The sequence below is a fragment of the Cnephaeus nilssonii genome (genome assembly GCF_951640355.1).
Source record: "Cnephaeus nilssonii genome assembly, chromosome: 19".
In the NCBI taxonomy this organism is placed as follows: domain Eukaryota; kingdom Metazoa; phylum Chordata; class Mammalia; order Chiroptera; family Vespertilionidae; genus Cnephaeus; species Cnephaeus nilssonii.
Window position 1 is genome coordinate 1,523,550 of NC_137090.1, and position 12,988 is coordinate 1,536,537.

The window sequence follows — 12,988 nt, forward strand, 5'->3', positions numbered from 1 at the left end:
CTGCGGGCTCCGGGCCCTCTCCTCCCTCCGCGAGAGCGCGCCGCTCCGGGGCCCCTGAGGCCCCTGGGGGCCCCAGTCCGAGGTGGCACCCAGAAGACTCGGTCCCTCGGCGGGACCCAGGGGCACGGTCTGACCCTGGCCGGGAGGGGCCGTGTGGGATGCGCGGGCTCAGGCCCTGCCCCGGGCCCCCCGCGGGGGCAGGCCGTCCCGGGTCAGAGGCAGGGGCCCGGCTGAGGCTCCGGGCATCCCGACTTTGGGCTGCACTCGCCGCGGCTCCTCCGAGGGGCCGGGCCGGGGCGGGCTGGCAGGGGAGGCCCCGCGGGCGTCAGGGCGCTCACGCCCCCTCCCCTGCCCGCCCCTCCCCGCGGCCCTCCGTGCTCCCGGCCGAGCTCCTCCCCACGCCCGGCCGCCGGCAGGTGGCGGGTGGTCTAGGCCGGGCCTCCAGGGTTCTGGGTTCTGGCCTCGCCCCAACTCGCCCACCCTCCAGAGGACAGAACACACACCCGCGGAGCACGGGGAGCCGGCGGCCGCTGGTGGGTTTCGGTCCTCCCCGCCCCCCCCCCCGCCAGTCGCGGCGGAAAGGCCAGGAGCGGGGGTGGCACAGGACTCCCTGCGTCTGGGGAGCTTTGGGTCGCCGCCTCGGACAGTCCTGGGGAGCCCAGCGACTTCTCCCTCCGCGGCACCGGCGGCTCCAGGAAAGGCCCGCGTCCCGGCGGAAGCCGCCCTGCCTCCCAGCCCGGCTCCTGCGCAAACCCGCCGTCGGGGAACCGGGGGCCACGCGGTCCGAAGCGCCGGTCCCGGCGGGGCGCGGGCCCAGCGCTCACAGCCTCCACCGCGGAGTCCGACGCCCCAGACGGCGCGGCGGCCGCTCCCCCTCCCCCGGCGCCCCCTGACCCGCTCGCCACGGAAACAACCACTGGAAACAGAATTTCCAGGGGGTTTTCTAACGAGGGGCCGGCAGAGTGTCGGGAATATCCGCCCCGCCCCGGGCGCAGGGCGTGCAGGACGAGGTCGCCGCAGACCCCGCAGGCCGGCGCCGAGGGCTGGACTGCGGCTGACAGCGCTTCCCGCTCCTCCTCTCGGGACCCTTCCCCTTCCCCTTCCCCTTCCCGGGGGCGATGTCCCGCACGAGAGCTCCTAGCCCTGGACGAGTGTGCGGGGAAGCCCCAAACACAGCAGGAAGACAGAAGTGTCTCCACCTTCAGTAACAGCCGAGGGCCACCCACCCCGTCCCCAGGACTGCAGCCGGGTCGCCCCACCCCACCCCCACCCCGGGGGATCTTGGGTTTGCGCCTGGAGCTCTCCAGGGAGCAGAGGCTGCAGGCCGCGCCCCTGTCCACGCCCAGGACCCCCCAGAGGGGAGCCACGCCGGTCGCCCGAGGCAGCCGCGCAGCAGCCGGAGCCGCCGGGGAGCCGCGAGGCGGCGGTGAAATGGTGGCGAGTCCACATGTGCGTTCTTACACACCAGGCCGCCTCCAGGCTTCTCCCCGGTTCCTGGGAGAATGCGAGCCCCGCACACGCTTTGGGGGTTCGCTTCTGCACCCCACCCCTTCCCGGCGCGGCGGCGGCCCTGAGCAGTCCCCACCCAGCACTCCAGGCCGTGAGGGCGGAGCAGAGACCCGGATGGCGCTCCGCCCGCCCCCCTCTGGTTCCACTCCGCTCGCCTCCCGCTTTCTCTCCGCCGGACGCGCAGCCCAGGGATTGCGCAAGCTTCCTGTCCCAGGTCCTCCAGGCCCGGCGCGCCCCTGCCCCGCCCACTCCGGCCGCCCCGCCCGGTCCCCGGTCCCTTCGCTCCCCACCCGACCCGCCCGCGCTCACAGCCCGCGGGGGCGCCCTCGGGAGGCCGCGTGGGGCGCAGCAGCTCCCCCAGCCGGACCGCTGTCTGGCGGCCGGAGGTGCTAAACTTCACACTTCGGGCTCCTCGGCTTCCTGGGGAAGGCCCTGGCCGGGCTGCCGGTCCGGCTCCAGGCGACGCGAATTCCTGACGAAGGCTTGGCTCCGGGTCCATTCCGTTCCCCCCCCCACCCCACCCTTTCCTGCGGCCCCATCTGCCCCTGTCCAGCCTCAGCCTCCTCTCACCGCTCTCGCTCCCTCTCTCGATGCCTCTCCCTGGGACCCCACCAGGTCCTCCCCCCACCCCACCCCCGTCCAGCGGACCTGGCCGTCACTGCGCCCCCTCGCGTCCTCCCGCCTCTGGTCCTGCTGGGGGCAGGGCGGGCGATGCTGTTGGGAAGTAGACATCCTGTCCCTACGCCTAGGAAAGGCCTCAGGTAACCAGGAAGCCGATCGGGTCGGTGCGATGGGACTCAGAGCCCCTTGGGGAAGGTTCTTGCGCGCCCGGGCCCCGGCTGGCTGCTCCGCGGCACCCTCCTCTCCCTTCTCCGCGCTCTCCCCGCGACCCTGTGCACCCATCCTCTCTCTCTCCTCTTCCTCGCCCACCTAAACGCTCAGAGCTTGGCGGGGCGGGGCGGGGTGGCGAGGCACGCGGGGTGCCCTCCCCAGCTGCCCCGCCCCCTCCTGCCCCCTGCCGACGGCTCCCCGGGTGTTTGCACATGACGCAATTCGATGCAACTGCAAACGGTGAGGGGCGCTTTGGTGGTCCCCAGCAGGGGTCCCCGGGCGCTGCACACTGAGAACCAGAGGTGAGGGGGTGGCCACAGCGCCGGGCGGAAGGCGGGGGTCGCGCGGAGACCGCCCGGGCCCTGTCGCGCTCTCCGCCCCACCGCGCCCTCGGCCGGCACACCTCTCCGGCCCCGGCCCGCTCCCTCCCTGCAGCCTCCTTCGCCCAGGCTGGAGGCTCCCTCCCTCCGCACCTCCCGGGCGCCCTCCTCCGCGCGGCCCCCTCCCGCGCCCTCCCTCCTCCCCCTTGGCGCCCGGGCCCCGGGCTCCGGTAGGCCGGGCTGCGCCAATCCGGGCCGCGGCCCGCCCCCTGACGCCGCGCTCGGCCCGCGAGGCCCCGCCCGCTGACGCCGGATTTGCATGAGTTCTTGTGCCGCCGCGGCCCGGGCTCAGTGTCTGACGAGCAGAGCCGGGAGCCAGGCGGGCGGGCAGCGGCGGGCGGCGGGGCTGTGCGGGGCGAGCGGCGGCGGCGGCGGCAGCGCGGGCAGCGGGGGCGCCTGCGCCGGGGCGACCGCGGGGCGCCGGCGGGAGCCAGCGGGGTCTGCAGCGGCGCCGGCCACCCGCGCCCCGGCGCGCTCCGGCTCGGCCATGGAGCTGCCAGCTGTTGGCGAGCACGTCTTCGCGGTGGAGAGCATCGAGAAGAAGCGGATCCGCAAGGTAGGGCGGCGCGGGGGCGGCGGCGAGGCGGCGGGGGAGCGGGGCCGGAGCGGCCCGCGAGGAGGCGGGGAGGGGGTGGGGAGGCTGCGGGCCGGGGCCGGGGATCCCACGGAAGCTGAGGGAGGGTGTCTCTCCCCCCGCAGGGCAGAGTGGAGTATCTGGTGAAATGGAGAGGCTGGTCCCCCAAGTAAGTAGCGGCGGAGGGGCGGGGGAGCCGGGTCCGCGGCGCGGGGCTCCGGGGCTCGGGACTCGCCGGGCTGGTGGGGCGGTGGGGGGAGCGGGCGGGAGGCGGGGTGGAGGTGGGTGGAGGGAGGAGGGGGTGGGGAAGTCGGTGGCAGGCACTGGGGAAGCCGAGCCGCCGAGCCCGAGCCGGGCGCCCTGCGTTGTGCTCCGCGCTCCGGGAAATGCCATCACTAATTTATGCGCTAAACGGAGCCGGAGGAGCAGGAGCGGCGCGGGCCGAGCCGGGGAGGCCGGCGGAGGGAGGGCGGGCGCAGGCACTGGCTGATGTGCAGCAGAAAATGGCTCCTTTCCCCTTTCCCTCCACCGAACGGCTCCATATTGCAAAACCAAAAAAAAAAAAAAAAAAAAAAAAAATTAAAAAGCGACGAAAATGCAATTGTGTGCCTCCTCCCTCCTGGCGGCGCGGGGAGGGGGAGGCACCCCGTGCGGGGCGCTGCCGCGGCCGGGCTTTCGGTGGGGGGTTCTTTTTTTAATTTAAAATGCGAAGGCACCGGATGGAGACCGCCGCGCAGGCACGCGCACACACACTCACACGCACAGGCGGATTTTTGTGTTGCTGAGTATTTGGGGGGTGCGTGCCCGTGACAGCGGGCTCCGGGGCCCCGCGGGGGTGTGGGGGGCCGCGGGGCGGCCGGCGATAGGATTAGGGGTCAAAGGGAGGACGCCTCAAGTCCTCGCGGGGGCGGGGGCGGGGGCGGCCGGCGGGGACGGGACTCTGCCTGCGGGCTGGTCTGCACGCAGGGCCCCCGGGAGCGAGTGGCCGTGGAACACGCCGCGGTGACATGCTTCAAATTCTTGACAACTGCTGGAGAAACGCTAGTTTCATTTTCCTCACCCCTCCCCTTCCTGCCCTGCGTGTTTGTTTTGACTTGGGGGGGGGGCAGTATCGGGGCGCGTCAGGCCTGCAGAAACCCACCCCCCAGCCCCCGTCCCCGCTCGGGGGCTGTCGGCGCAGGAAGACAGAGCGGGGCCTTATGTCATTCCCACCTGGAGGCCGCGGCGCTGGCTCGGCCTTTTTTTTTTTTTTTTTTTTACGCCATGTCCCCTCCCTTTTCCCTTGCAAGATATAACACGTGGGAGCCCGAGGAGAACATCCTGGACCCCCGGCTGCTGATCGCCTTCCAGAACAGGTGAGCGTCCCCCAGCAGCCGCCCGCAGCGGGGGGCCGGGTGTGGGAACCGGGGAGAGGGCCACGCAGCAAGGAGTGGGGAGGGGGGGAGCCGGGAGGGGCCCGCGGGAGCCCCCTCCCCCAGGCGGGTCGGAAGGCACGGCTGCGGCCTCGGCTTCTCCAACCACCGTCCTTGGCGGTTGCTGCAGCCGGGAGGTGGGGGCGGGGCAGGGCCAGAGAAGGCGAGGCTTGTGTTTTGGGGGGACTGCGGGAAGGGCGAGTGCGGGTGGCCCCACGGCTGCCCCGGGACCTCGGAGCCGCGGCGCCTGGTCCCGCGAGGGCCCCCTCCTGGCCCCACCCCGGAGCCCCACCCCCAGGACCTAGGTGTTGCTTCGCTGCAGCCACGGGGCTGCCTGGGCCGGCGCGTCGTGGGGCAGCTCCGAGGGAGCTGGCACGGCGAGGCCGCCGGACGTCACGGAGCCGAACTTAACCTGTTGGCGGCCGGAGGGAAGTTGGCGAGACCTGCAGCCCCCACCCTCGGCCCAGGGAGCTTGGGCCAGGGGGAGGGTCGGGTTCTGGCTGGAAGTGGGCGCTCTTCATACCGCGCTCTGGGCTCCTTGGGGGAGCCTGGCCCTGCGGGTGCGGGTGCGGGTGCTGCCTGGCGGCGGAGGGGTGGTGGAGGGCGCGGGCTCATCCCCGCGCACACAGAGGCCTGTCACGCCGCCGCAGCTGCTGCAGCTGGATTCCCCGCCGGTGGCTGCGGTTCTCCGTTTCGGGGAGGACCGAAGGGGGAAGGGCTGGCGAGGAGGGAGGAGCGGCAGGGGCCCGGGAGCGCCGCCACTCCGCTGCCTCCCCCCCCCCCCGCCCTCTTTTTTATTTTGCATTATTTCCTGTGGAGGGCTGGGCGCTGGGACGTAAACTCTAGACCCTCGCAGGGCGCCACCAGCGGGGAGCGGGCCCTCCGCGACGCAGGGGGGCGCGGAGCGGGGATGCGGCCGGGCTCCACCTGGGAGCGCGCGCCCTGTAACCATGTCAGCGGCTGATGCCATGTTGCGTAACGGGTCCCCGGAGAGCGGGAGACGGGCTGTTGCAATGTCATGCAACTTCGGAGTCAGGCCGAGCGGGGCTCCGGGGCTTGGCGGAACTCCCCGGGGGGAGCCCACCCGCAGGAGGTGCCTCGGGCCGCGGGAGAGCAGGTTTCCGGAGAGGCGCCCCCTTCTTCCACGGCGGACGGCGCAGTGCTGGGAACCCCCCCCCCCGGCCTGGGGTCACCCTAGGCCACGCGGCAGGCGGAAGCCAGGCAACTCTCTTTGACCCCAACGTCGCGCGTGGACTTGATTAATTTGGAAATCGAGGGGCCGGGCTCGGCGAGGGGCGGGGCTTGTGTCCCCGCCTCGCCAGCCCCGCCCCGGCCGCCTGCGAGCGGGTTCACCTGGCGGCTGGGAACCTGGCGGCCCCGGCCTCCGCCCCGGCCCCGCGTTGGCTCACTTGCCGCCGAGCACAGGAGGTCGCAGCCCCTCCGGCGGGTTAGCGCCCGGCCTCCAGGAAGCCGGCCCTCCCTTCCGCGCGCTCCTTCCCTGAATCCTAATGAGGTCATTAGCGCCCCGCGCCCTGCAGCGGGACGTGGGCCTCCAGCTCCTCCTCTGGGGCCTCGTTTGCATCCCTGGACCCCGTGCCCACCCCGCTCTGCGCAGGGCCACCGGCCCAAGGCTGTGGGCGGCAGTGCCAGCGACCCAGCCCCGCATTGCCATCTCCCCCGCCAGGAGGCAGGGCTGTGGGGGGCGTCAGTGCAGGGGGGACCTCAGAGGTGGGGGCGCTTCTCGGGTGGAGGCCCCCTTGGGCAGATGAGGGTCCCTGCGAGTGGAAAGCGGGGCTCTGGGACCCGGCTGGCTGCAGGGGCGACCTTTTGCCTCGAGCTGCGATCCCTCTGGGTCTGGGGGGTCCTGCTGCTCCGGGGAGGGGGGCGCCCCCGCAGGTTGGAGGGGAGGGAGCGGAGGCTCACAGCACCGCCCTCTGTCCCGCCCCCAGGGAGCGGCAGGAGCAGCTGATGGGGTATCGTAAGAGAGGCCCGAAGCCTAAGCCGCTGGTGGTGCAGGTGAGACGCCCCGCCCCTTGAGTCTCTCCCTTTAAGTTGCCACCTGAGCCGCCTCCAGGCGGGGGGGGGGGGGGGGGGGGGGCGGGAGGGCGGTGTTTCCTCCTGAGCGCCCCATTCTCTCCCTTCCTGCCTGACCTTGCACGCCCCTCCCTGGGAACTGCCCACCGGGTGGGGGCTGGGATGCTCCCGGTGCCGGCGGCTGGTCTCATCCCTCCGCCCGCCCCCGCCCCCAGGTGCCCACCTTTGCCAGGCGCTCCAATGTGCTGAGCGGACTCCAGGACTCCTCCACGGACAGCCGCAGCGCCAAGCTGGACCTGGGCGCCCAGGGCAAGGGCCAGGGGCACCAGTACGAGCTCAACAGCAAGAAGCATCACCAGTACCAGCCGCACAGCAAGGAGCGGGCGGGCAAGCCCCCGCCGCCGGGCAAGAGCAGCAAGTACTACTACCAGCTCAACAGCAAGAAGCACCATCCCTACCAGCCCGACCCCAAGATGTACGACCTGCAGTACCAGGGCGGCCACAAGGAGGCGCCCAGCCCCACCTGCCCGGACCTGGGGGCCAAGAGCCACGCGCCAGACAAGTGGGCCCACGGGGCGGGGGCCAAGGGCTACCTGGGAGCCGTGAAGCCTGTGGCCGGCGCCGCCGGGGCTCCGGGCAAGGGCTCTGAGAAGGCTCCCCCCAACGGCATGACGCCAGCCCCCAAGGAGGCGGTGACGGGCAACGGGATCGGGGGCAAGATGAAGATCGTCAAGAACAAGAACAAGAACGGACGCATCGTGATCGTGATGAGCAAGTACATGGAGAACGGCATGCAGGCGGTGAAGATCAAGTCGGGGGAGGCGGCGGAGGGCGAGGCGCGCGCCCCCAGCCACAAGAAGCGCGCCTCCGAGGAGCGCCACCCGCCCCCGGACAGGACTTTCAAAAAGGCGGCGGCGGCCGGCGCCGAGGAGAAGAAGGTGCAAGCTCCCTTTAAGAGGAGGGAGGAGGAGGCCCCGGGCCCCGGCGACCCGCAGCCGCAGGACTCGGGGTCCCGCAAGCTCTCCCCGACCAAGGAGGCCTTTGGCGAGCAGCCGCTGCAGCTCACCACCAAGCCCGACCTGCTGGCCTGGGACTCCACCCGGAGCGCGCACGCGCCCTCCCACCACCACCACCACCACCACCATCACCACCACCACCACCACGCGGTGGGCCTCAACCTCTCCCACGCGCGCAAGCGCTGCCTCTCCGAGACCCACGGCGAGCGGCAGCCCTGCAAGAAGCGGCTGACGGCGCGCAGCGTCAGCACCCCCACCTGCCTGGGCGGCAGCCCGGCTGCCGAGCGCCCCGCCGACGCGCCCCCGGCCGCGCTCCCGCAGCCTGAGGTCATCCTGCTGGACTCGGACCTGGACGAGCCCATAGACTTGCGCTGCGTCAAGGCGCGCGGCGAGGCCGGGGCGCTGCCCGGCGGCCTCCGAGTGAAGCCCGAGGCGCCTGCGGCCGCGGCGGTGGCGGCTGTGCCGGGGACGGCGGCCGAGAAGCCCCCGGCCGAGGCCCAGGACGAGCCCGAGGAGCCGCTGAGTGAGTTCAAGCCCTTCTTCGGGAATATAATTATCACCGACGTCACCGCGAACTGCCTCACCGTCACGTTCAAGGAGTATGTGACGGTGTAGCGGAGGGGGCAGCTCAGCGCCGGGGGCGGCGACTCCTCTCTCCACTTCCCGGGGAGCCAGGCCGGCCCCCAGCTCCAGGGACGCCCAAAGCCGCAGCAGCGCGCCCCCCTGTATCCAGCTGGGGGGGTCCTGGCTGGGACGCGGGGCGCCCGGCCGGCTGCCTCCGTGGGAACTGGCGCTGTGCGCTCGCGCGCGGAGCCTGGGGGTCTGGCCCCCTCCCCGCGGACCGCCGGCCCCCGGCCCCGCGGCAGCCAGCCGGGCCTCGGAGGCATAGTATTATATTTTAACCTGCTAATGTGTCCAGTGCAGACTCCACTCCCGTTTGTACGTGGTGTTATTATGGAAATGTATTGTTTGAGCTCCGAAGGCCCGGCCACCCCGCGGGGCTGATATATCTATATTTATTTGTAGGTATTTATATATTGAATATGAAAGCCTAGATTTATGGAGTGCTCTAGATCATGGCATATTCCCCATCACAGAGACCAGCTTCTGTCGGCCCCTCTCCCGTGCTCAGTACCCCAGTTGCGCTCATGTCCTCCCCTCCCAGGAACTGCCATAGCGGCGACCTTGGTATATATTTTTTGATACCGTACACATGGATGTGTTGTTTCTATGTGCAAAAAGAAAAGAAAAAGTTTGTTAAACGGCTAAACGAGCTCTCTAGACTAAACTGCTGCTACTAGAAATGTCTAAACTATAAGCTTCCGATCATTACCTGCTTGAATGTACATATTAAATGGAGATGTTGACGGTGCCTTTCGCTGTCCGAGGTTAGCGCAGCCAGCCGGACGTCGGAAGCCCCGGAGGCGCCTGGACCCCCTCCCCACCCCACTTCCTCCTCGGGTGTCAGGGAGGAAGCCCAGCTCGTCTTGCGAGAAACCCTAGCGAAGCCAAGTGGCCTGGTTTCCAGGGCAGAGGCCCAGCAGCCGCGGTGACCTAGCGCCCCGGAAGGGAAGTCCGGGAGAGGCAGAGCGAAGGAGAGGGGAGTTCCTGAGGGGGTGCTCCTGCCCGGGCACCCAGGGAACTGCGTCGAGGGGTGAGCGAGCCCGCAGAGACCTGGGCGGGGCTGGCCCCCACCCAGAGTCCTACCAGCCAGGCACCTGCTGATCTTTGCCCCCACCCTCGGGGCGCAACACACCCAGGTGCTGGCCTGGTGGGGCCGGGTATTCCCAGTCACCCCCGCCTGGTCGGGCAGGTTCCGCGGGGAGGAGACCCTCCCACCCTCTCCCGCGTCCCTCGCTGGCCCCGCCCCACCCAGAAAGCCGGCGAGGCTCTTTCCCTGCCAGGCTCGCTCCCAGAAACCCCAGGTCAGCCCGAGGCTCTGCCTGGAGGCACTGCGAGCGTCCCCCCTGGGCCAGACAGCGGGGACTTCGTGGGAGGGGGATGGGGATGGGGAGAAGTGGGAGCCAGCCCCGCTCACCCCACTTCCCTAGCCAGGACCTGCGGGACCCCAGCTCACCCATCTTGCTTTGGATGCAGGGCTGGGCACTTGCTGACCCCGGGCAGGCGGTAAGGGGTTAAGGGCCCAGAGGGGACGAGGGGAGTGGGCCGGACTCGGAGGCAGCTCCCCAGCCTGGAAGCGGCACCCGGAATGCAGGGCGGAGGCAGCTTTCTGCAGACTCAGCAGTCTCCCGGGGGGGGGGGGCGGGGGGGCGCCACAGCCCCGGCCTGCCCTCCTGGGACCCACCGAGCGGGGCCCAAGCCCGTGCAGGGCGCCAGGGCGGAAGAGGTCACCGTGATTCCGAATGGGTGGGGGGAGGTGGCCCGGGGAGAGCTGAGGCCGGGAGGCCTGAATGCGGACAGTGTGGCCAGTGTTGGCTGCAGGCCACCAGCGACCGGGTGGGGGAGGGGAGGGGAGGGAGGGAGGGAGGGAAGGAAAGTTCTAAGAAAAAAAAACGGTTGAGAGTTTCTGGCCCGGCTTTTGTGAATTGTCCCTCCCCCCCTCCCCGCCCTCCCCCCAGCCCCTGGCGAGTTAAACACGCCCCTCCCCCTCTGTGTATGAATGCCCTTTGCCACCCTGGGAGCCGAGGGAGGGCCATCCTGACGCTTCTGGCAGGCTGCCCACGCACCAGCACCGGGCCTGCTCCTGCTGGCTGGCACACAAAGGCGCATGCCAGGCGGGGACCCGGTCTCCCTGTTTTTCTGGTGGAGACGGGAAACGTGGGGAGTGGGAGCGGGAGCCCCTGGCTCAGGTCGCACAGTGGGTGACGGGAATGAGCCCTGTCCCCTGGGGTGCCCCGCAGGCCCAGTGGGTGGCCTCTGCCAGGCTGAGCTGGGGAAGGGGAGGCAGGGTGGCACTGCCAGCAGCAGGAAGGAAACGGGCCTGCAGGCTGCCCGAGGCCTGGAAACCCGGCTGGCTGGTGGGCCTGCTGGGGTGGGCGTTCAGCGAGGGCCCAGGAGGAGCCTGGAGCCTTGGCCAGGGGCAGAGGTAAATGGCAGGTCACCAGGAGCTGCAGGATGCCCAACCTGGTGCCGGACCCAAGAGGGTCCCAGGGTGCCATTGCTGAGCTCCGAAGACAGGCTGGGCACCATCGAGCACCTGGTCCCATCAGACCCCTGGGCTCCCCGGGCAGCAGAGTCGGGGTTCTGGTGGCAGACAGCTCGTCCAGGGTGTGGCCACCGCCCGGCTCTGCAGATGCCAGAACCAAACTGGGGAGAAAGTACAGCCGGCAGGAGAGGGGGTGCCGCCGACAGGAGAGGGGGTGCAGCCGGCAGGAGAGGGGTTGCAGCCCTGCAGGAGAGGGGTTGCAGCCCTGCAGGAGAGGGCGTGCAGCCGGCAGGAGAGGGGGTACAGCCGGCAGGAGAGGGGGTGCAGCCGGCAGGAGAGGGGGTGCCGCCGGCAGGAGAGGGGGTGCAGCCGGCAGGAGAGGGGGTGCCGCCGGCAGGAGAGGGGGTGCAGCCGGCAGGAGAGGGGGTGCAGCCGGCAGGAGAGGGGGTGCAGCCCAAGAGGGGAGAAGGTTCAAGGACTAAACCGACAGTTACCCTCACGGCGCTGGGGTGTTGGCGTGGCGCTGAATGGTGACCTGAACCTGAACGGTGACACTGAACAGTGACTACGATTTAAGGTGGGTGTGGGCCGCGCCTATGACCAGACCTGCACGCAGGAGTCAGGGGAGACCAGATGGTCCCTCCGTCCATGGGCCCATCGTGGGCTCCTGAGTCCAGGCACCTCCCCCCCCCCCGCCCCCCGAACAGCACCTTCTAGAACGCTCACGAGGGCGGAACAGACGTGGATGCCGTGCCCACTCCCCTCGCCACAGCCCTGCCCCCGCCCCCCAGGGCTCAGCCTCCTCCTCGGCGAGGACCGCCGGCCAGGAGGGAGCCTGGGCGCCTCGGGCGCCCCTGCCTGCAGCCCGGGCTGTTCACGTACTTGGTTCTTGTTGCCAACGCACAGGAAACGGCCCTGTCAAGTCCAAGGCCTTCGGGGGACATGAGGTGGAGACTGACATGATGTGGGGACTCTACACTGACTGCCAGCGCCCGCCCGCCCGCCCGCCCCCCTGGAGAACCCAGCGGGCACCCCGCCATGGGCACCCCGTGCGTGGGTTCCCCGTTGACCTGGGGCCTTGTCCTCTGAGTCGCGGAGGATGACACGGAGACAGGAGGGAGGTTTTCCCGGGGGTCCGTGCGGCCCGCTGCTCGGCTGACAAGGCGCAGACCCCGAAGAGGAAATAGGACCGAGGTGGTTCCGCTTGGACACAGCGACCGCTTCCCGTGGCCCAAGTTCAGAGCCGCCGCCCGAGCGCTCCGCTCTGCCTCTGCCGTGGCCAGCAGCAGCGGGCGAGGACGCGCGCCCACTCCCGGCGCTTCGGGGCTGCGGCCACCCGCCCCAGGGCAGCATGCATCGCCAGGGCAGCGGGCAGCGTTCCGTGGCCTTGTCGTCTCCGGGGCCAGGGCCCTGCTCTCGCCTCCAGCGTCCTCTGGGTCCCTCGGAGGCCAGCTCGGGCCGCCCCCTCTCGGAGGCTGTTCTAGGGTTAGAGGAGGCGGCCTTCACCAGGCCGTGGTGCCTGGGCCGCAGTTCAGGGTCCCGCCCCAGCGCCTTGCCAAGCAGCACGCACGGAGGCTGGGCCGCGGCTCTCCAGCTAGACGGGCCTTGAGCGCCAGGAAGGCGAGGGGCATGTTACCCCAACAGCTAGTGCATGGCTCAGAGCTAAATGCCTTGGAGTCAGATAGCGTGTGCATGTGTGTGTGTGTGTGTATGTGTGTGTGTGTGAGAGACGGGCGGCGGGGGGCCTCTTGGGCAGTAACACTGATTCCTACACGACAACCTTTAACAGCATCCACTGACCCAGCACGGACGCAGCTCCTGCTCGGCCGGGGGCTCAGTCCTCAGGCCCTGAGGCTGCAGAGTGGAGGCCCGGACCATCCTCCCCGCCGGCCTCGCAGACAGCACACACCCAGCTGCCCTGGGGTCCGCCGGCCCCTGGCCCCTCACCGGATCCATCCCGAGTCTCCGGAGACTCCAGTTAATTAGCGGCCGTTGAGTTCAGGGACACAGACCCTCAGGATAACCCTGGAGTGGGTTCCAGGCAGGCGCACGCCTTCACTCCCGCAGTCAGCCGGGGCGCGTGGGATGTCGCTGCTGACAGCGGGGCCGCCATCTCGCCCTGCCGT

At 70.5% G+C, this 12,988-nt stretch overlaps 1 protein-coding gene across 1 annotated transcript; it reads left to right on the top strand.

Annotated features, from left to right (window-relative positions):
- The first annotated feature begins 3,076 nt into the window (after positions 1-3,076).
- CBX4 (chromobox 4) lies at positions 3,077-9,128 on the top strand. Its single transcript, XM_079797416.1, has 5 exons — positions 3,077-3,276; positions 3,420-3,463; positions 4,584-4,649; positions 6,656-6,722; positions 6,956-9,128. Exons 1-5 carry the CDS (start codon positions 3,208-3,210, stop codon positions 8,369-8,371), a joined length of 1,662 nt encoding a protein of 553 aa, XP_079653542.1. The 5' UTR covers positions 3,077-3,207; the 3' UTR covers positions 8,372-9,128.
- The last annotated feature ends 3,860 nt before the right edge of the window (positions 9,129-12,988 follow it).